The sequence below is a fragment of the Antechinus flavipes genome, chromosome 2 (genome assembly GCF_016432865.1).
Source record: "Antechinus flavipes isolate AdamAnt ecotype Samford, QLD, Australia chromosome 2, AdamAnt_v2, whole genome shotgun sequence".
NCBI classification, from domain to species: Eukaryota; Metazoa; Chordata; class Mammalia; order Dasyuromorphia; family Dasyuridae; genus Antechinus; species Antechinus flavipes.
The window spans coordinates 34,438,741-34,462,467 of record NC_067399.1 but is presented as its reverse complement, the minus strand read 5'-3'; the positions used below and the strand labels follow the sequence as shown (position 1 = coordinate 34,462,467).

At 42.2% G+C, this 23,727-nt stretch overlaps 1 protein-coding gene across 1 annotated transcript in view; it reads left to right on the top strand.

The window, feature by feature from the left end:
• Nucleotides 1-23,727, top strand: part of EIF2AK3 (eukaryotic translation initiation factor 2 alpha kinase 3) — a 70,062-nt gene that overhangs the window by 26,377 nt on the left and 19,958 nt on the right. Inside the window, exons 3-10 of the mRNA XM_051974415.1 lie at nucleotides 7,718-7,912; nucleotides 9,262-9,392; nucleotides 15,663-15,897; nucleotides 16,092-16,254; nucleotides 17,663-17,803; nucleotides 18,217-18,339; nucleotides 19,377-19,597; nucleotides 21,072-21,184. Of these exons, the coding sequence (XP_051830375.1) occupies nucleotides 7,718-7,912; nucleotides 9,262-9,392; nucleotides 15,663-15,897; nucleotides 16,092-16,254; nucleotides 17,663-17,803; nucleotides 18,217-18,339; nucleotides 19,377-19,597; nucleotides 21,072-21,184 (1,322 nt within the window). The remainder of the gene's footprint in view (nucleotides 1-7,717; nucleotides 7,913-9,261; nucleotides 9,393-15,662; nucleotides 15,898-16,091; nucleotides 16,255-17,662; nucleotides 17,804-18,216; nucleotides 18,340-19,376; nucleotides 19,598-21,071; nucleotides 21,185-23,727) is intronic.

Genomic DNA, 23,727 nt, shown 5'->3' with positions numbered 1-23,727 from the left:
AAAACAGCAAACATTAACATTTAAAAATATGACTAATGGGAAAAGCAAATCACTCAACAATTAGGGGACGTATTGCTGAGCAGTGAATTGGAACAAATAGCTACTTACCATCTGACAGCTCAGTGGAATGTATAAAATGCATCTCTGTAACCTACATTTTCTCTACCAAGAGATTTCAGCTGACTCTCTGGGTGACTCATTCCTTGGCTTAGGAGGTGAGGTAATGCTTTTGTGAGGGGGTGATGTCATCTCCCTACCTGAAGTGCATGCTGATGCTGCTTCCTGTAGCTTTCCAGGAAAAGCACCATCTGGGTTCACAGCTGGAGGGAAAGAAAACTCATTCTTTACATTATAGCAGTGGTGGCAAATGTTAGCAGACCTGCACGCTTCATCATAAGCACCCAATAAAAGAATGGCAGGTCAACAGGGGGACTTTAAAAATCCAGAAGTAAATAAATTGCATAGCTCATATAGGATAGCTGCCACTTCTCTAAAAAGGCATTTTTGAGGAAATCTTAACTTTTTTTTTTCTCATTTATCCATGAGATCAATATTTTCAGAATCTTTAGTATTTTACTTTTCCTTCTGGCTCAGATCTGTTTAGGTCTATTTCTGACAGCCCTATAGAATGGAGGATAAGTGAAACTTTTTTTTTCATTTTAGAAGAACATGGTCAGATCAAAGGAAAACTCAGCATCTTGGCTTGACTTTGGGGAGTTGCTACATTTACCTTATCATTCTACTTGGTAATCTTGTCTCACTGAATCCACTCTTATCTAATATGGTCTTCTTACTCAAGAACCAAAGGAATTTATAATTCTGTAAATTTTACTTGTTTAGGAAGAACTTGGAAATTTTAGGAGAACTAAGCTAAAATGAATTTTCAAGTTTTATCCCTTCCTTTCTTGATTGATAATACTCAATTTTTTCTTCTCTCTATAAAGAATTACATGTCATTACAAGAGTAATTTAAATGCCTATCATATTCAGTATTTTAATGTAAAATATGTAGACATGTATATAAAAATAAGAGATTACGTAATATAAGTTAGGAGATATTAAAGTATTTGCTTAGTGAGTTTGGGCAAGCTACATTATTCCTCTTAGTGTTTCTTCAGCTGTAAAAATAGGGGTTCCTTCCCTAGCTACCTTACAGGGCTGTTGAGAAGATCTGTGAAATAATGATTGGAAAAAAATTTTATAAACTCTAAAGTATTCTAAATATATAAATTATTGTTTGCCGATAGTACAGGTATTGTAACCTGAGAGCTATAGAGGAGATTTTAATTGGAATCACACATTACAGTTGAGCTGTACATCCAATAGGCTGGAGCTGAGCTCATTAACTGTCCAGACATGAAGTTGGATATTTTCCAAAATATCTCTAGAAGAGGAAATATGTAAAAGTTCTTTGTATGTTATACCTGTGGTTTTTAAAGAAGAAAATGGAATAGGAAGAGAATATGAAATATAAAGTGGTGGTATAAATTTTAGTAAAAGTTAGAAAGAGTAGAGTGGTTAATGGCCTTTGAATATTATTAAAAAACGAAGAAGAGGAAATTGAGGTAATCAAAGATCCTAAAGTCATCAGAACAGACAGAAGTACTGGACTTCACGATGGTTTGTGGATTCAACTGCTTATAGCTCTGTGTGTGTGTGTGTGTGTGTGTGTGTGTGTGTGTATGTGAGAGAGAGAGAGAGAGAGAGAGAGAGAGAGAGAGAGAGGGAAGGAGAGGGAGGGAGGGAGGGAGGAGAGAGAAAAGATAAGCATACTAATAATAACAACAATAAGAAGAAGAGCACATTTATAGAGCACTTTGCTCACAGCCATCTTAGGAAATAGGTGCTCTCATTATCCTCGTATTGGAAGAGAGAGAGATTGAATGACTTGCCAAGGTTGCACCACTTAAGTGTCTGAGGCAAGATTCAAATTCAGATCTTCCTTCTATTAGCATCTGCCTCCTGTTCTTACATACAGGCAGATGTCTAGTATTAAATGAGTCGTACTGATCCTAAGTGTCCTAGGACAACAGAACAGGAGAGCTCTTCATGAAAAAGGTGGCGTTTCACTCAAGCCTTAAGGATGGGCAGGATTTTGACCATAGAGTGGTTGGGGTTGGGAGGGAGATAATCTAGGCAGAATAAAGGTACGAAAGTATAAATACAAGACATGTTTAGGAAATTAAGAATAGTTCAGTTTGGTTGAAGAATAAGTAAGTATAGGGGAAAAGTGGGAGATAAGTCACAAGATAAACTTGGAGGCTTCTCGTGGCAGGCTTTGAGTGGGTCAGGAGGAATATGAATTTGATAGGCTAGGTGTGGGGCAACTGCAGAAAGGTCAATGGCTGAGGCTGTTGGTAGTGTGTAGAATGGGCTGGGAAAAGGAGAAATTTGCAGCTGAGAGACCACTTAGGAAGCCTTGATTGTGTTCATGGTAAGACTTCATCCATTAGTTGATACTGTACCCTATTTAGGCCTCTCTTTTCCTATCACAAAGAGGATGTTGGGCAAGAATCTTTGAGCTCTGACAGTCAGGCTTCTCTCATACTGAAGGCTGGACTCTGGGGATGACTGGGAATGGACAGAGATGGGCGCTGAATTGTGAGAGATATGGAGGATTAATTGGTGAAGTGTCCATTCTGTGCAAAGCACTGTGCTGGCCGCTTTGGAGATACAAGATGGATGGGAATATTCCTGTTCTCATGGAGATCAGAGCTAACACTGAGGTTTTACTCTGGCTTCATTAAGAGCATGTTGGTTGTTGAGCTTTGTTCTCAGAGGACCAAAATGACATCGCTGTGTTAGAGTTGAGTAACGGCGTGTCCGACTGTGGCTGATCAGGGGAACACGAGCTCGGAACTCTAGGCCACAAGTTGGACAGAGTCCCTGTGAACATTTGGGGCGGATTCTCCAACTTTGCGTGTCTCACGTATCTTCTGGGCTAATTCCGTTCTGCCTTGCTCCTAGAACACAGCCCCTTCTCTGAAGAGGGCACGCCATGCTGGGTGGTCCTGGGCCAGGGTCTCCTGTGCCATGCAATCATTTCTAAAGTTCTCAAGAGAGATCTTGAGTGTGCCCTTGTATTATTGCTCTTTCTGACCACCCTGTGAGTGCTTGCCCAGTGTGCGTTCTCCATAAAACAGTCGTTTTTTGGCAAGTCTACATTTGGCATTCGGACAATGTGGCCGGCCCAAGTTGCTCTCTCTGCAGCAGAGCTGGAACGCTGGATGGTGCGGCTGAAGAAGGGGATTGTTGGGATCCTCCTGAGACAGTTCAGATGGAACCATTCAGTTTGCTGGGAGGGCACCGGACACTGGCCGGATTTCACACAGGAGGCCAGCGCAGGAGCTCTGGAAACCTTCAGTTTGGGGATCAGTCTCCTACCTCTCCTCTCCCACACTTTGCCTGGAGTCTCCCCACCACTGAGCTAGCTCTAGCAAAATATGTTTCAACCTCATATCAATGAGGACATCCCTAGAAAGGATAAAGGTAATAAGAGAACTTATCCACCACACTCACAACCTCTCTGTTTGCTGTAATGTTAGCGGCCTCAAGAAACCACCAAAATACGCCAAAAAGGCCTCAGAACTGCCAAACCAGCCTTGCTAACGCTCGTGTGCTTTATTCCTAGGACAGGCTTCCATGCAGTCGGCTCGTTGGCTCCACTCAGTTACAGCGGGCCTGGGATCTGGTTTCCCGGCCCTGGTTCTGCCCCCGTCTCCCCCGGCTCCCACATCTACAACCTAGAAGTCATCCTCGATCCCCCCGCCCCCTCCTCTTGTGCTCAGGCAGTTGTCGTCAGTCAGCATTCACTGAGGGTGTGCTGGGCCTGGCTCTGTACTGGCCATATTCTCCCTCCTCCACATCTGCAGCTGGCCTCTGCTCCACCTCCTTCAGGCCCTCCTCCTAAGGATCTCCTGCCCCGCCCTGCCTGAGTGGAGGTGGCCATGGGCCTTCCCCCCTCATTAAGTCTCAGTGGCTTCTGGGATAAAGTGCATGCCCTCCTAGAACTCAAGGTCCTTCACAATCTGCTTCTAGCCTTTCTTTCTGATCCAACTGCCCGCTCTCCATCACTCCGCCCTGTGAGACAGTCCCCCTCAGCAACTCTGGGTGCCGCTGCCACTTTGGACTGGGCCACCTCCTCACCTCCGGCCTTCCCAGCAGGAGGTCTGCGATTCCCCCCATCCCTAAACCTCATTCTTCCTCATTTGTGCTGACTTCTCTGTGACTTGTTAGCCCCCCACCCCGCCTCGGAGCTAGGGCTTGGGCTGTCTTACCTTTGTGTGTGCTCTCCAGAGCTCTAAGTTAGCACGGCTGTCAGTGGAAGCTGTGCCGCCGTGTGGGCCCCCCACTCCCTCTCTCATCCTACCTGGGGCCTATCTGGTTTCCTCTCCCACCTGTGGCCCCCTGCCCTCCACAAAGGGGAAATGGGGCATACCCTCCTGTCTCCCACTTGAGGACTGCCTGAGCTTCAGGCTGCTCTGAGGGTTACCTCGGATTTTTGGTAGGTAGTTGTTCCTTCTGCTCGTCATCGCTGGGTGTCTTGAGTGACTTCTCTGCGTCCATTCATGCTCCCCCAGATCCATCCTGCCTGCCATGTCAAAGAATGTGGCAACATTCAGGGGCCGGGGCCCACAGGCTCTCAGGGAGGGCTTGCTGACTGATTGGGGGCTGCCAGTAGAGGCAGGACAGTAAGCTGTGGTGGCTGGTATCCCACGAGGGAGGCAGGAGGCAGAAGCAAGGGTGGAGTCGTCAGTAGTGGGTACTAAGTATTGGGCCGATTAGTCCAGACCGCTGACTTTGGAGAGAGGACCTAGCTACGAATCCTGCCTCTGGCACTGCTCTGGCCTGCTTCCTCCTCCTGAAAATAAGCGAGTTGGACTAGATGTCATCGGGATCCTTTCTGGTTCAGATTGTGGAATTGTTTCTGGTGATGACTCAGAGTTAGGAAGGAAAGCTGTGATCCATTTTGAAAAGATTTCCACTGGAGAAAACAAAAACAAAAAATAAAGGGAAGAAGCATGAGAGAGGAGAACTTTACTGGAAGAGCTTTCCCTCAGTAGTACATGTGGTTTCCAAGGGAGATGTGGTAGTGAAAAGTCTGGGCTTGCCAGCAGGAGCCTTGGGTTTGACTTCTGGCTCGGGCTGGCAAACTTAGGGAATGGAGACCACCGTCTTGAAAGGGATCTATGAAGGAGTGACCATTGTCCTTGTCTCATAGATGAGTAAACTAAGGCTCAGCTGACATTTCTCCTGTAGCTGAGAAGTGGCTGAGTCGGGATCCTAACTTAGAATTAATTACTATAAAACCTTCTGCTACACTAGGAGGACCTTGGATCAGAAAATCCAGTTATTAGATCCCTCAGTGGTACCACAGCACTCATTATGGACTTTTCTTACTTAATCCCAAGGGGATGTCAAGATGGTCTTCCTTCTCAGATAAACCTCTGCAGACCAAAGCTTTGCTTTACAACAACCCAACCAAAAACCTCCTTTTCCAGGAGACTTGAGTCTTGCTCTTGGCTGCCAGGCTTCTGGGGACATAGCTTCTTGGAATGAATGCTGACCTTGCAGTTGACAGAGCTCTGGTGCTTATTGTGAGACATCTTTTCATCTCCGAGCTTCCATTTTTTCATCTGTGGTGTGGAAATAATCATGCTTGCAGCACCTGTCTCACAAGTGGGGACTTCTTCCTCCCTCCTCTTCCTCTTTCCCCTCCCTTCTCTTTTTCCTCTCCCACCCTCTGGAAATCTGTTTAACCATTTTGTCATGGTGAGGACCCTGATTACCTTATCACCAAATCCTACCTCTCCCTTTTCTTTTCTACTTTCTTCAGCAGCTTCTTTTCCTCCTCCTGCCCATTAATGTGGCAGACTGAGTTTCTCTCCTTGGCCCTCTCTTCTCCCTCCACATTTTTCTTTTCCTTGCTGGCTTTCTCTACTTTTGTGAAGCTGGTGATTGTCTTCCTGCAAGATAAACAAAAAGTCTGTGTGTCTAGCTCGCTTAGGTTAGGCTCCCTGGGTTCAGAAATATGTCAGTGCCCAAAGAGTACACGGCTCTCTCGAGGCTGTGTTTGTTGTCCACTCCCTGCTTTGTTACCTATCACCTTGGCAGACTGGAGCAGCAGCTTCTATTCTGTCAGGATCTTTTTGGATGATGACTTTGTCAACTAACATGTCAGCTCCCTTCTTTGTAACCTGAGAGGCTTTGAGTCCCTCGAAGGCCTCGGGGGGAGAGACTTGCCCATAGTGGCACAGGCAGTATGTGTCCAAGATGGACCTTGATCCCAGCTTCAAGGCCGTCTGTCCACTCTGCCTCGCTGTGATTCAGGAAGCTCTTAATAATTTTTTTTTTAATCTTGTCTGCCTTTCCTCGCAGTTGGTCAGAAGTCTAGCAAATGTCTGATATTCTCTCTCCGAGATTCAGTCTCAGAGCCCTATTACCTCTTCTATCTATGTAAAGTAATTATGGACATTTATCTAGTACTTAAGGGTTACAAATCACCACATTTAATCCTCTCCGTAATGCTGGGAGATAGATGAAATAATTATTTTTTCATAGATTAAGAAATTGAAGGGTTTTTTGGCTTGCCTTGGAGTTATAAGTGTAGCGCCCAGGCTTTTGTACCAAACTGCTTCTGCCTCTAGGAAGATGATTATACTTTGATTGGCCCTTCTGCTGACTGACAGAAACTATACCATTTCCTATTTTAAGAAATTCTGCCTCTCTCTCACTTTCATACCTTATTCTATTTTGATCATGTGAAACCTAATAAGCAAAATGCTTCAAAAATAAACAACTCCAATGTTCCTTTGTACTTGGGAACTCTGGGTTCTCAGTACTCTTCTTCTATTAATGTTTTCTTTGAGGATGTGATGTTTTCTGTTTCTAAAGTGTGGGGAATAGTACATTTTTCTTTTGAATTTATTGACTTCCTTTTGTAATTATGAAAAAGAAATCAGAATCTTAGACTTTATCAGTGCTTCTAACTGGTACCTAAGTATGGGGACATAAGGAGCCAAGTGCTATTTATGCTTAGAATATGTTTCAACTGAACCAGTTGAGGAAGAGAATACTGATTTTTCTTTAAGTATGATAAAAGTAAACTAAATTTATTATGAACTTGAAAATAGTATCTAAGGAACAATAAATAAAATTTGGGATAGACTAACATTTGTGACTAAATGCTATTTTCTGTTGGATCTTATTTAGAAGAAATTGCATAAGCAATATAGTCTGATCTGTAATTCTTCCGTGTTTAGTAAAGACTTACATATGCTAACTTTGTATAATGTTTGTTAAAAGAAGAAAAATGACTCAAATTATTAATTTTAATAAAGATATCTGAGGTGTTGGGGGGGGAGTTGGAGGAAAATGGGCAGCACTTACCATATTGGTCTGAAAAAAAAGCTGTATATTTTCCCCAAAATTGGATTTTTATAAAGTTTAAGTGACTTTTACATTATATATATGTTTTTTCTTTTCAAAAGATTTCATTCTAGGGTCATAACCCATATTCAAGAATAGCCTATTCTTGAAGCAATCTCATAATTGCCCAACATGATGGTAGTTTTAAAATTAAACACATTGGATAGCTTTATTTAATTTTCCTAATATTCATGCCCATAGTTTGATATTTTGTCAAAATGACCCGACCCTTTACTAATAGCTTTGTTTCAAACTTCCTGACTTTTAAAAAGTAATGTTACTTTTTCAGGTGTTTGGCAATAAGATGATCATTCCTTCCCTGGATGGAGACCTCTTCCAGTGGGACCGAGAACGGGAAAGCATGGAAGCAGTTCCTTTCACAGTGGAGTCTCTGCTGGAGTCATCATATAAATTTGGAGATGATGTTGTTTTGGTTGGAGGAAAGTCTCTCACCACATATGGGCTCAGTGCACACAGTGGAAAGGTGAGTGAGTAGATGTGATAAAGGCACAAAAGAACACAGTACTGAAGATGAGAGATGTTTGCGGTTGAGTGTTCTATGTTCTTTTGAATACAGAGTGAGCAGAGTGTGCTTTGAGGTATGCTTTTATTGTACGAGTTCTCATTTATTCTAGCAAGAAATTTGCAAGGTTAAGAAAACTTAAAAAAAAAAAAAAAAAACATTATCCTACAGACCAAAAACAGAGACCCAGGGGCTGTGCCTAGAAGTATAAATTAGACCATCTCTGGCAGCAAGAGCTGATTGGAAAGATTTAAACTCTCCAAAACTGCCCTTCTCTTCTTAATCCTTTAACTGTGTGGTTTGTAAGCCACAAGATAAGGATGATTCTCACTAGAAGGGGCAAGTCCACACACAGAGAATCCATAGCTGAGGATGTTGTTACCTACCTTCATTTCCAACTTTGTGAGAGGGCGGAATTCTCCTTGCTGTGCCTTCCCTGCCCCACACCAGGGCACCTGCAGGGGTTGGGGGAGGGATTGGGACCTCCTGCCCTCCTGAGCTGTGCTCTGGGCCTGATCCCAAGACGGTCACTTCACTTCCAATGATTCTGATTATCCTCACTTGTGTCATGGGGGACAAGGGAAGACGAGGTGATTTCTGGGGACCCTTCCAAATCTAGGAATCTTCATCTTTGTGATTCCAGGTGCCACTACATAAGCCGGTACTGTAATAGGGCGTTTTTGTTTTGTTATTGTTGTTGGGTTTTTTTCCTTTTTTGGACGGTTTTCATTTAGTGCTGCTGAGGTGCTTTCTTTGCAAAAATGTGGAGACGGTTTTAAGCTGTTACACTAGGTGTGTGAGGACACCACCAACACGGGTGCTGTAACAACATTCTTGAGATTTATTTTTTACTGATGTGGTAACATCTCCTAACTCCTAAAGACCTGTTTCTGTGAAAGAAGGATAAGAACACTTACTCTCTTTCCCTCACAGAGTTACAGTGAGTGCCAAGTGAAACAATCTGACTGAAAACATGTAGTAAAACTATTATTGAGAAGGCAGCTCACTAGGAAATAGAACACTGGATTAACGTTCAAGAAGACCTAGCTTCAAATCGCAGCTCAGACGCTAACTTGATGTGATTCTGGGAAAACCACTTGATCTCAGTTTCCTCTAAAATGAGGATCATAATAATAACCCCCATCTCACAGGATCATTGTGAAGATTAAATACTTTGCATACCTCCAATACTATCTATTAGTACTCTTATTATTTTGATTCAAAGAATTTTATTACTTTCTCTCTTCTCTTCTTATCTGTCCCCTGTGGATATTAGTGCCTTATTGTTTTCGTGGCTTACTGCTTTTCAGGTGAAATATATTTGTTCAGCCATGGGATGTCGCCGATGGGATGATGAGGAGTTGGAACAAGAAGACATTCTTCTTCTGCATCGAACGCAGAAAACAGTCAGGGCCGTAGGACCACGGAGCGGCCATGAGAAGTGTGTATTAGTAGGGGGTGTTTTGTTACTACTCAGGATTGTGTGTAAGACCAGAAGTCAAACATTACTTTTTAGAGGTTTGCTTTGCCGAGGGCTAATAGCTAGTGGCTCAAGGACTGAATCTAGCACACCGTTAGAGGGCTCATCTCAGGTGGGTGGCTATGGTTTCTGGGGGAACAACCTGCCCCTCTGGGCTCTTCTCCTCCATGTCTTCCCAGCTTATCCCCATCATGTACATGGGGCCATCTTCAAGGCCTCTGACCTTATAAGGATATGGAGGGAATGTGAAGGCTATGCATAGGGTAGGGCTTGCTCTTGCCACATGACCAACCCACCTTGTGGATCATGCATTGCTTTGATACCACTTATATATGGTCTATGAATATATATCTGTAATATGTTGCCACCTGCTTAAACACACTAAACACCGCTCTGTTACACTTGGAAGGGGGCTCAGCTGCTGGTGCTCAAGCAGTTCCACAACTTGCATTCATTCAGCATTATTCTTCTAGCAGAGATGACCCCATGTTTTAGTTTCCCACAGGCAGTCCAGACCACTCTTTTTCTGTTCAATTCTGGGCTAAATTCATTATCTCTTGCCGCCTGTCCAAGACGTAAAAGTCGATGGTTAGACTTTTACAGGTTGTTTGACCTTTTGCATATCATAGCATGAATAATAGGCACTTTTCCTCCACTTGGTCTTCTTGGGTATGGATAATTAGACCAAACTCTGGAGGATCATAGATCTCCTTCAGGAGACTCAGGGCTTGGGTAGCAGTTAGCGCCGTGTCATATAAAAAGAACGTGGGGAGGACCTTGATGCTGTTGTGGAATTCCTCTTCACTTGCGCTCTGTTGGCTGTACATCCTCGGTCACGACCCTGGCCACTGCCTTTGGCTCATTTTATGCTCTATTTGATTTCTCTATTCAAAGGTTATCAAAATTCTCTCTCTCGTTATACCTTTGGAGGACTCTTGTATAATTTTGGCATATTCATGGCAGACACGTTCTTGAAGGAGAGCAGTATTTTGCTCTGCCAACTGAAATGCTCTTTTATAGTTAACAGATGAGCACAGTGGAATCTTGTGCACTCTACATTGTAGATGTCTAACAGAGGCTGCATGCTCGAGTTCCGTTATTATTATTAAGTTCTAATTATTAGGAAGTTCTCTCTTTCATCAGGCCTAAATCCTCTTCTTCCTCCTAGTCCCACCTTCTGGTGGTAAACAGAACAAAGTCTGATCCTTGGGCAGGTGGGAAGAGATCTACCCTGGACCCCTCAGATTTGCTCTTCTCTGGGCAAACCCTCCCCTTTCTAAGTCCTTATTTGGCATAAATGAGAGAGAGCCTTCACCATCCTGTTTGCCAAATCATGTCATTCTTTTTCTTTTTCTTTCTTTTTGCTGAGGCAATTGAGGTTAAGTGACTTGCCCAGGGTCACACAACCAGGAAGTGGTAAGTGTCTGAGGTTAGATTTGAATTCAGGTCCTCCTGATTTCAGGGCTGATGCTCTACCCACTGTGCCCCCTAGCTGCCCCCAAATCACATCATTCTTGAGAGTCTCAGTATGAAAGAAGCCTAAGAGAGGGATGGGTGTAGGTCCTCCTTGGAAGGGAGGCAGGAGAGCCTGCAGCTGACTCAGTTGTGTGACGGGCCCTCCGGGGGGACCCTTGGTCAGCTTGTTGATTGGTGGGAATGTTTGTGAAAGGAGTACGGGCACAACGTCTGTGGTCCAGGGTGAGGACACGGGGAGGCCATGTCCGAGCTGAGTCCACAGGTGCTATGGTACCTGGTGGTGTCAGGGCAGACACAGGGCAAGAGGGGGAAGAATCAGGCAGAAGGATGGCACTGGAGTAACGTTTGTGAGCTGCACGCCAGGGGCTCCTGGGAGAGCACCGAAAAATGAGAGAGACGACTGGTTAGCGCAGAGCTGGAGGGTAGGGGTGCTGTCTCAGCTGGCTGTCTGCGGTGAGAGCGGCAGCATGGTAGAGCTCACTTTGTGCCCAACGCTGCTGTTTGTTATCTCATTTGACCCTCACAATCCTGCAGGTATTAGACCATTTTATAAAACAAGGCGAGCAGGCTGCCAGTAAGTGTCTGAGGCTGTATTTGAACTTGGGCCTTCCTGACCCTGGGCCCGGCACCTCTGCCACCTAGCAGATCAGACGGCCATCGATAAGAATATACATCAACCCATGAAATGGCAGGGATTTCATGGGTATGGGGACTTCCTTCCCAATTCAGAGAGACAACTGACAGTCTTCCTGAGTTGCATTGGACACAGATGGGTTAATTGACTGGTCCATGGCCATATTGTGAGTAAGTGTAAGAAGAGGTAGAATTTTAGCCCTGACCTGAATGACCCTGCCCAGAATTCTGCCTCTTATGCCACACTATGGAGTGCAGTTAAAAAAAAACCTTGAACATAGATCATTTAAATAGGCTGAAAAATTGGATGGACGAAATCACAGACATTAATACAGGCTAGCTCTGTTTCCCAAGTAATTTAACTGAGATTTCACAGGCACACAACCTGGACAGTCTGCCAGCACCATGCCGGGAAACTGAATCACTTCCATTTGAATTGTCTCAGGAGGATCCTGATGATCACCTGGCAGGATAAAGTACCAGACACCGAGGTCTTTTCTCGAACTAAACTGCCCAGCATTCCAGCTCTGCTGCAGAGAGCTCAACTCTGTTGGGCCGGCCACACTGTTCGAGTGCCAAATGCACACTTGCCAAAAAAATTATTTTATGGATAACACACACAGAGCAAGCGCTCACAAGGTGGTCAGAAAGAGCAATACAAGGGCACTGTCAAGGTCTCTCTTAGAACTTTAGAATCAATTGGATGATATGGGAAACCCTGGCCCAGGACCGCCCAGCATGGTGGGCCCTCATCAGAGAAGGGCTGTGATCTAGGAACAAAGCAGAACTGAATTAGCCCAAAGGAAACGCAAAATTAGAAAATCTGCCCTAGATGTTCATAGATTTGTGTCTGATCTGAGCTCCTATTGGTCTAATCAGCCAGTCAGACCCACGAACATAATGATGTCATGTTGGTCCTCTTTGAGAACAGACACCAACCACTACTGCAAGAAATCCAAAAGAGCCTAGAACCATCCTGGCTGGCAAATACTTTAACTGCTGTGGGGATGTCACAGAAGTCTATTAACAGCTTTCTTTGAGTGTCTAAGAAGGGAATCAACAGGCTTTTAAAAAACTATTATACAGTAAACTGCCTTTACAGTCAAAAATCTCTCTGAAAGATTTGAGAATACCGATCCCATTGTTGGGCTCTTGATTATTTAAAAAAATTATATTTGGTAGATCAAAATGTGCCTTAAAGATTCTTCTTAACAAGTGTCTCCTTTACATATATTAAAATGATAGAATGAAAGATACAGTAGCAAAGAGGACTGCTTGTAAATACTGAGTGAAGAATAAAACAGGGAGGAAGATGTACCTCTCAGATGGGCATTTGACATTGAAATGGAAATTGTCTGGCACTGAGTGCAGATGGAAAAAGTTCTCTCTAGATGATGAAGTCCTCCAGATTCTCCTTCTTGTAAAAGAAATTATATTGGGACAGCTAGATGGCAGAGTAGATAGAGCAGCCCTGAAATCAGGAGGGCCTGAGTTCAAAACTGGCCTCAGACACGTAACACTTCTGAGCTGTGTGACCCTGGACAAGTCACTTAACCCTAATTGCCTCAGCAAAAAAAAGAAAGAAAGAAAGAGGTAAAAAAGAAATTATTTTGACTGCATTCAGCCCCAGACATTGCAGAGCCTCTTAGACAAGATCCACATTAAATCAAGAATTTGTGATAACTCAGGGAAAAGCCAAGTGAGTAAAAATCTTTCTTGTCCTGTGATATGCACTTAGATGGACTGTTTGTCCAATACAACCTTGGACAGTAACTACAGATGGACAGTGAACTAGACCCAGATTGGATGGGAGGAGGAAAGCAGATTGGATTCCATTTGGGAAATTGTGCAATGCTTTTACCACCTCAAATCTCTCTGAAATGAGGCTTCATCTTGTTAGCATCCATATTGTTCCGATGATGCTCTGTGTTTACAAAGTGTAGAGTACCGCAGTTGACAAAGAATGCTGATTTTTTATAACTCAAAGAGTTATTAAAGGAAGCATAGTGAGTCAATATAGCATTTTACCAATGAAAAATCAAGGACCATGAAAGATATTACAGAAATTGCATAGTGGGAGAAGGAGGTGCACATCCATCAGGCAGCCCACATACAGCTTTGGCTTGGGGGCAGCGCCAGAGCACGCGTGAGCTTGTGGGATGTTGAGGTGTCCCATACAGAGGATTTGTGGGAGCACAAGGGATGATTAGATTCAGAGGTTGTGATCTGTGTGCACACTGATGACGTCCCAGAGTCCCAAGCATTTTCAAATGAAAGCACTCATGTAGGTCATAGCTTGTCTAGACTATTTATCAGAGTGTTCCATAAAGAGTGTAGTCTTTTTACCTCATTGAGCAAAGACAGCTTGGTTAATCATATTTTCTGCTCAATTTGTTCTACCTATTGGATCATTCTCATTTCTTTTCACCAGGCAACTGTACCGTTGGGTCTTGAAGGATAATTTTATGCCTCTTGCTTCAGTGTTATTACTGCTGCTGACATAGTTCTTTGCAAAACATAAGTCACTCATATTACAAATATGTTACAGTACGTTGGGATAGGGAGTGCTTTCCCTGATCTAGGGGACTTCAAAATGAGCGACTTCCTCCCCCCATGCCTATTGGCACCTTCTCCACTACCGATTGTCTTAGAGGGTTCCCTGGGACACTGAGAGCCTAGGGATTTGCCCAGAATCACACAGCCAGGACGCATCGGAGTTAGGACCGGAACTGGGGTTTGCCCGGCTTCTGGTTAATGCCTGGTCTTTCTGTCAGACTACATTAAGTTACAAAAATGAGATGCCCTCAGTCTGAACCACCTGCCCAATTTTTACCTGCCCAGTGCTAGCATCAAGCACTTTTAAATTGAAACTTGCCTGCAGAATGATTCTGTGAGATCACTGTTTTGCTCATTTAAAAATAAGCCAGGCTTTCCTCAGAATGGTGGTGAATGTTTCTTCTTTTTCCTTCAGGCCAGACTGGGGCTGCTAGGGATTTTGGGTGGTGGGCATCAGTCCTCCTCCTCCAGATGCAATTCAGTCCTGCATGGCGAGTGCCGAGTCAGTTGGTAACTTACCTTACACTTTGTCACGTCATTCAGCCAAGGCTTCCCCAGTGAGAAGTTATGTCTTAAGAGCCGTTCTCTAAAGGTAGTCTTTAATAGGAGCCATGTAGTCGGATGACTCATTTCCCAGCCCTGTTATTTTATAGCTAAGTAACGGAAGACACCTTGTCAATATTTAAATGCTTATTTTTTTTTTTTTTTTACTCCTGGGACATCATCGCATAAGCAGATCGCCTACATAGTGGGAGAAGGAGGTATACATCCATCAGGCAGCCCATGTACAGCTTTGGCTTAGGGGCAGCGCCAGAGCATGGGTGAGCTTGTGGGATGTTGGCGTGTCCTATGTAGACGATTTGTGTGAGCACAAGGGATGATTAGGCTCAGAAGCTGTGATCTATGTGCACACCGATGACATCCCAGAGTCCCAAGTGTTTTCAAATGAAAGCACTTATGTAGGTCATAGCTTGTCTAGACTATTTATCAGTGTTCCATAAAGAGTGTAGTCTAAATATTGAAAGAACCAGTGTGATTAACTTATGGCAATAGGTAAGTTCAAAAACTCAGTGTCCGGGTCACAGATGCATATAAGTTTTAAAGCTAAGGACCTTAGAAATCATCAGGTGTGGAAAGTAGAAAACAGAGAAGTTAGGGCCTCATACAAATTTACCCATATCCTTTGGCTTCAAATTCAGTCCTGGATTTTTGAAAACAGAGAGATGGCAGATTGCAAAGGGCGTGGTTCTAGAGTTACCTATACAATTACTTCATAAAAAAACATTTTTAATATGGGTTTGACTGGAAAGAGCATCAGTGTCTGAAACCCACTCACATTCAAAATGTAAGGTGTTAAGTCATCTTTGAGTGATTTTTTTAAAAGCTCTCATGCACCCTCTAGTGACATAAGTCAGTACAACAATATGTTCACGTTCTGAGACAAAATTGGTGCAATTCCTTTCGTTGAGACTTAAAGCTTTGTTATGTGTTTCTTTAGGCTAAAAGTGGTATGCTTAGTTTTGATACTTAAATGTAATTTCTAAAATGTACTTTTACAAATTTAAGGTGGAATTTCAGTGTTGGCCACTTTGAACTGCGCTACGTTCCAGAGATGGAGACTAGAGCTGGATTTATTGAAAGTAACTTTAAATCCAGTGTTAAAAAAGGAGAGTCTAAAATCATTTCAGATGTGGAGGAACAGGAAGCCGCCTTGCAGGACACCGTGATAAAAGTCTCCGTCACTGATTGGAAGGTTCTGGCCTTTAACAAGAAAGGCGGACATCTGGAATGGGAATATCAGGTATTAAAGAGGCAGAGTTAAAATTGCCCCGAGTTTGTACTCTAGTGGGGTGAAGGGCCACCATTCTTGGGAGGAGGGAGGGTTCTCCAGGCCCGAGATCTTTTTGTAATTCAGACAACAGATAATTGCATGACTCAGGTGCACCTGTGGCCACTTGGATGGTAAAATCCAGCACTAACCTTGTCTTTGTTCAGTTTTGCACTCCAATTGCTTCGGCCTGGTTGGTTAAAGATGGGAAAGTCATTCCAATCAGTCTCTTTGATGATACAAGTTATTCGTCTGAGAGTGAAATTCTGGAAGATGAAGAAGACATTGTGGAAGCGGCCCGAGGAGCCACTGAGAACAGTGTCTACTTAGGTAAGAGAGAGCACATCTTTATATGGGGATCATGGGCCTAAAGACCTGGACTTTGTAGTGTAAGGCTGAGTGGAAATAATTGTTCTTGTGGTTCCTAGTTAACTTCCAGGTCTCAGACTGTTCAGTGTAGACTGCTTTCGTTTAGTATCCTGACTCCCATTCCAATATGGCTAAGAATTTTAGGGTTACTTATATCTCCCCTTGTAAGCCCCTTAAAGGAAGGGAATGTCTTGTCTAAATTTTGTTTTGTACCTAGTGTGGGGACCTACACCAAAGAAGCTTAATAAATGTAGAATTCACATTCATGGTTTCTAGCCATTTATTTAGCCATGAATCTGGAGAAAATACTGTTTTTATGGCCTGTGAAAGACCTGAGTTTTTAATACAGTGCTTTTCACAGTATTATTTGAGTTAGGCTTGGTAAAAAAAATATTCATGAAAACTCTTTTCTAAACTTCCTCTCCCATAATTACTCTAGCAATTTCAAAAAAAAGGGAGGGAAGGGACTGTTCTTAAAAATAATATGTCATCTTCTACTTGCCAGTACTACTAAAAAAGTCCTGGAGGAAATAGTGTAACTGCACTAACTGGGTCCACTGGCTTATGGGGCCCTCCCTGAGCTTTGCCATAACATTTCTTTTTATTTATTTGATTTAATCTCTACCACAGCACCCACAGTATTGTTCCAGATATTTTCTTCCCTTAAGTCTTGTATGTGATCCATCATTCTCCTGTTTTTTCATATGATTCCCATCTTCCAAAGCTTTGTAATCTGAAATATGGTCAGTACCTTTGGCCAAAGTTTGGAGGGAGCATTCCTTAGGAAGCATGTAACCCTTCGTTCTGATTTCAATTAGGACAAGGTAGGAGATGGAAAAGGATGAAATTCCTTTTATTTGCCATATACTGCAATTTCTCTTCTGCTGAGGGTTGACAAACATTTATGAAGCCCCTTTTGTGCAGGAAGTCAGCTAGCAGGTCCCAGAGACAAAATCAAATGTTCCTTGCCCTCCTGAAGGGATGCAGCATGGACTTATGTAACTGATTGCTCATATAGACGTGCTTAAGGGGGAAATCACAGTAGATTATGACTTGAGAAATCCAGAAATACAGCTTCCATATTCATCTTTTGGTCATTTGTAGATAAGACTTCTGAAATACGTCTCAGTGCCCAAAGGATCAAAAGACATACTAATTTGTTTCAAATTCAGTTCTGATTATCAGCCAAGATCCACAAGAAGTACTATTTTCTGTCATCAGAATAATTTATTAGCCAAATGTGAGTTCTTCCGTCCTATGTTGTTTCTCTTTGAAAAGAGGATTCTAGCATGTTGTTCAAGGGAGAGGAACTAAAAAATAACCCTCTTTCACATTGTCAAAGGTCATTGTTGTCTGGTTTATCCTTTAGGGATGTACAGAGGTCAGCTCTACCTACAGTCATCAGTCAGGATTTCAGAAAAATTTCCTACGAACCCAAAGGCTTTGGAATCTGTCAATAATGAAAATGCAATTATTCCTTTGCCCACAATCAAATGGAAGCCCTTAATTCGTAAGTAATAGAGCATGTATCCTCTTATACAGTTTTAAGTCTCTCATAAGTCTTCTTCATTACTATCTTAGCAGTGACTAGACACTTATCAATTTAAGCACCTCTTTGCGAGGTACTAAATGACCAAGTTTTTACTGATGAACCAGAAGGCTAAATGTTCACCTTCATGCAAACAGATTTTAGTAGCAAAATGGTTTTATTGTACAGACAGTTGTTTCTCTCCCAAATGTTGTGGTTCATCAAGTGTGCTTTAACATGCTGCTTAAACATCTCTTCACCATGAATCATTATGAAACATTCAGGACAAAACTTCCCCTCCCCGACAAAAACTGGGGATTGGAAATATTTAACTCAAAGGGAGTTTTCCTTCATGTCAGTACATATGATTGATCCTTTCCCTCTTTCATTTGTAGATTCTCCTTCTAGGACTCCTGTTTTGGTGGGTTCCGATGAATTTGACAAATGTCTCAGTAATGACAAATTTTCTCATGAAGAATATAGTAATGGTGCACTTTCCATTTTACAGTATCCATATGGTAAGTGTGAATATCCTTGAGTTCTCTCTCCTATGATCTTTAAATCACAAAAAAATGAGAATCAGTGGATAATTGTCCAATTATCTCATGGTAGTACTTTAAAGCAAAATACAAAGAAATTTTGGAGGAAGAGCAATGAGAGGAGATTGTTTTTCTTGAGCATAATTTTTTAGCAAAGTTGGCATGCTTCTTTTGGTTGGACTCTATAATTTTATTGACATAGGGTAGAAAACACAGCTGATGTACAATGAATAGCAGCAACACCTAGTTTCTGAGGCCTCCTGGGGTACCCTGGAAGGTTGTATAGCCAACATAGGGTAGGGGCCAGCTTTGGCTCCTCCGCCAGGCTGCCTCAGAAGAAGGAAGATCACAGGCACAGGGGTGGAAAGGGCAGCGAGGTCAGCGGGTCTGTCCTGTTTCAGAACCTGAATTCTCTTCACAAGTGCCCGACAAGTGGCCTTTCTTGTGTTTGAAGACGCGGTAAATGGAGCCGGCCAGGGGCCTACAGAAAGGACATGTGCTTGGTAGCCTAGTGTGAAATTAGATGAAGGACAGTGAGCTGCTAAGGCTTGGAAATAATTGGGTTGGGTTTTTTTTTTTGTTTTGCTTTGTTTTGTTTTTTCAGTAAAGCTGGTGAAAAGGAAAGTATTCTGGGTTATTTTGGGATAGTGTATATTGAGGTTTCAACAAGACCTAAAAGAATAATGATGTCCACTTGATGCTCTGGGTAGTTAGGATAATTTAATATCAAGTTACTTATCATTGAAGGAAACTCTTGGGGAAGCTCATCTTGGCAAAATCTTAAATGAACCAAACAGGGATATGAGTTGGATTGTTTTAGTTTATTTAGACCTGCTGAGACGGGTTCAGTGGTAAATGGATAGACCTTCAGCTTTAATGAAATATTTGATTGTTGGTGAGCTGCTTGAAGACAGCCTTTAAAACAGAAAGATAAGAGTAATTATTTCTTCTTTCTTTTTAATCTAACTTGGTACAAGTAATTTTAGTTAATCTTTTATATGAATTTTTTTTGAAAGATAATGGCTATTATTTACCATATTACAAGAGAGAGAGGAACAAACGGAGCACACAGATCACTGTGAGATTTTTTGACAATATGAATTACAACAAAAATATCCGGAAAAAGGACCCTGTCCTCCTCCTGCACTGGTGGAAAGAAATCGTTGCGACCATTCTGTTTTGCATCATAGCAACAACTTTTATTGTACGCCGACTCTTCCACCCTAATTCTCATAGAGTAAGTAATTTTATTTGAAAGGTTTATGAATATAGGAAACCTATATGGATCTCCCTTAGCCCTCCTTAATATATTTATTGTGGAATCATAGAATTTTAGATTATCATGCTAAAGACAATGAAAACCAGCGCAATATATGATTTTTATATTCTTAGAAGCATTTCTTTTCATTGACAGTGTATAATGGTTTTTCAAATATTAGCAGCACTCGTTATACTACAAACATATCTAGCCCTATCTTGATGGGCTTATTATTTAAATTGTTTAATGAAAAAAAGTAAAATGTAGAAGCTCTGCTGAGAGTAGATTTGCTCTTATTAATGGATTTTTAAAGAAAACTTATTACCTTTATATTGTACCTTGTTTTTGTCTTACTTTATATTTCTTTTACAATTGTATTTTGAAGCATGTTTTCATATTGTCTTTGGTTGTTTGTTCTTTGGAAAACTTTATATCCTTTGACTGTTTATTCTAATGAAGTGAAGGTCTTAGTGTTATTTATTTGTGGCCATTCACTATTTTAGGTATCAGTAATACTTGATGGAAGTACTTTCCCATTCTACCATTTCTTTTCTAATTCAATCTTAATTGATTTTGTTTATGCAAAAACATTTTTATTTTATATAATCAAAATTGTCTTTTGCTTTTTATTTCCATTTCTTGTTTAAGTGTTCTGTCCTTACCCATAGCTGTGCTTGTATTTTTATATTTAGTTCACATAAGTATTTTGAATTTGTTGCATTAGGTATGTAAAATGTTGGTCAGAACCTGATAGTACTCTTCAGATTCCCCAGGTATTTTTGTTTTGTTTTGTTAAAAAAAAAAAAGTTTCATGGAATAAAAAGGCCTGCTTTCCTTGATAATTTATTATTTCTTTGATCACTTCTGTTTCTTGTTTCTCTAATTAGATTCAATGATCTACTTTTCTGTTTTACAATCAGCACCAAATAGTCTTGGCAACCCTTCTTTATTACATAATTTAATATCTAGTTGTGCTATGCTCCCTTTATTTTTATTTTTGAAAAAAAAAATTTTCCTTGAGATTTGAAACCTCGTATTCTAATGCTTCAAAAATGATTATATGTTGTCAATGAAAAGAAATGCTACTAAAAGTATAAAAATAACAATATATATAAAAATCATATCCTGGCTCCTATTTTGCCTAGTTTTTGAAAAGTATCCCTTTGATAATATTATTGTGTATTATTAATTATTAATTATTTTCATTTTTGTTATATTGATATGACCATGAGTAGTGATTATCTCTCCAAGTTATTTGCTACCCTTTATTTCTGTGAGAAATGTTTTGTAGTTATATAAATTTTCTGTATGTCTCAGTAGGTTGACTCCTTAGATATTTGGTGCATTTCATAGTTATTTTGGATGGAATTATTTTTCTTATTCTTGATTATGAGTTTTTATTAGGACCGTAGAGTAATGCTGATGGGACAACTCTTTTTTTTCATCAATATAGCAAAGAAAGGAATCTGAAACTCAATGTCAGACTGATAATAAATATGACTCCCTAAGCGGAGAGAGCAGTGACAGCACCTGGGCCGATTCAAAGTCCTCTGGATATACATCAAGGTAGGATTCCAAAATCATTATTAAACTTATGTGTTTCTCTTATATGGTGAGGATCCATATATCTGAGAAGAAATGATAATGAAACCTAATGTGACTTACTCTCTTCTGTGCCCCAATAGCACCTACTTAAATTTGTATCTGCTTTTGCTGGAACATTATTGGGTAGTATTTATTTGTTGTTTGGAATATATTAATTTTTCCTTTTTGCTGCTTAATCTTTTAAAAAATTATTTATATCTCCTGATATTGCATGTGAGAAATAAGAAGTGAGAAAATGAGAGGACTTTCACAGAGGAAGTTTATCACTTAGCAGAGAGGAGAAAACTGCATCTTAGGTCAGAGGACCTTAGAGAGTGTATAGCTGAACCTCTTCGTTCCTCACTAAGAACCTGAAGGATGCACAGGTAGGAAGGAGCAGGGTTGGGGCCCAAATCTGGGCTCCCAGTGCAAAATAGTTCTTCCTACTCCCCAGGCTGTCCCCTACCTAGGGAAACAAGAAATACCTTTATAGAAAGTGGTGAAATGACATTCAGAGGAAGGTGCACTGACTACATAGCTATTGGATTTGAATTCAACCTTTGATTTTTTGGGGGTTAAAGAAGGTAGTGAAAACTGGAAAACAGGAACCCTCAGATAGAACCAGCTTGGTTGTTGAGGAGCCGCTCAGTCAGCCAGGGAATTATCCAAACTCTATTTGCTCTCTTTGCCCATCTGTTCATTTTCTCATTGCTTCTTGCCATTTGGAGTGGAGAAAGATAAGGAAAAGGTGAAAGTCCAGCCACTTTAGTAGTTCAGGTAGCCAGTTTTGTGGGATGGCGGTTACAGGTAATAGCTAAAATGAGGCATTTAATCCCCATACATTCCCTTATCTATTAATTCTAAATAAGCTGGGAAAGGCAGGTTGAAGCTTAACTGATTTCTCAAGATAGGGAGCCACTGGAAGTCCTTGAGCAGGAGAACAGCTTGTGTTTAGGAAGATTAGGTTGGCAGCTGAGTGGAAACTGCTTTGGAGATGGGAGGGGCTGGAAGCTGAGGGAAGAGTCAGGAGAATGTGGCAGTCCTTGAAGCAGAAGCTAGGATAGTGGGGATCTTGGTGGTCCCCAGTATGAGTCAGGCCTGGGATGCAGCTGGCAGTCACTGAGAGACGAGAGCCCCACTGCAAGCTGCCCTGCTTGGACCTCACCTGGAAGAGCTGGGTCTGGGTACTTTGGTACCCAGAGAGGGCAGTCAGCATGGCCAAGTCAGGGCTGGATGAAGGCAGCTTAGGAAAGAAAAGGCCCTGGGGGGAAGCAGGGAGGGCAACAGCTGTGCTCAAGTATTTCCAAGGCTAGAGGGGAGATCAGACTGCAGAGTGAAAAGAGGCCCATTGAGGCTGGGCACCAAATTCCTGACAGGTCAAGTTGTCCCCTGCTTGGGGAGCTGATAGTATCTTCTTCTTGGGGGTCTTCAGGAGAGACTGGATACTGGCTGGTCAGTGTCTTATAGTGGTCCTTTTGTGCGGGGGTAGACCAGAAGGGACCGCTGAGTTCTTTATGACCATTTCTGTGATTCTGTGGCTGTCTGAGATTGTGCATCTAGACTGACTGAAATTTTGGTGGTGTTTTCTAGAGAACTAGGAAAGTGTGTGAGAGAGGAAGGCTCAAGTGGAAGAAGAGTGAGCTTTTTGGGGGTGTAGTGAGTTTGTCACACTGATGGGAAATACAGTAGCCGAGAAGTGACAGTCTGAGGCTGGATACACACAGGTAGAAGTCATCGGGACAGAGGTAAAGGTCGGCACGATGAGAGCTGGTACATAGAGAAGGCCCAGGGTAGATTATTGGGGAGCCCAGCACTTAAGGAATGGGAGATAGATGGGAAAGGAGACTGAGAAGGAAGAGGTGGACCCTGAGAAGGAGAATCCAGGACGGCCAGCAGGTCCAAAACCTGCCCTGGGGTTTGGTGACTGAGAAAGGGGCGTCAGATTGGAGAACAGCCGAGATCTTGGAAAAGGGAAGTGTGAATTCTGAAGGGCCCCTCTGTCAAGCAGTCGTTAGATAAGAGGCTGGGACATGAGGGATCTGGAATAAGGGCAAGTTTGGTAGTGAGTTGGGGATAGGCTGGTTCGTGGGCCTTTATAATCATTATAAAGATTACCTTGCATAAAAGGTGATAATTATCTCTTTTCAAGAGATGAACAATGTCCGCCTAGTGGTGAATTCCACATTGCGGCTTCCATGAGCAGGACACTGACTGAAGGTGGTTTTGGCAGGGGAAGGGATGGATTTGTAGGGGCGCACATGGCTCTCGTCTATCCCTTCGTGGCCAGGGACTCCCGTTTTGAACATCACTAGTTGCAGTGCGGGACGCAGCTTTGCTCCTTTGCCCACAGGGAGCTGAATCTAGTGTTTGTGCTCATCAGGACCATGCTGTAGATGAGAACATCCTGAGTGGGAGGGAGACTTCAGGGTCTCCTGCTGGTACACTGCTCCGCCACCACATGGCAGTGTTGGGTTGGACTAGTCCCTAGAAAGATCTTCAGCTAAAAATAGTTGTGATATAATGGA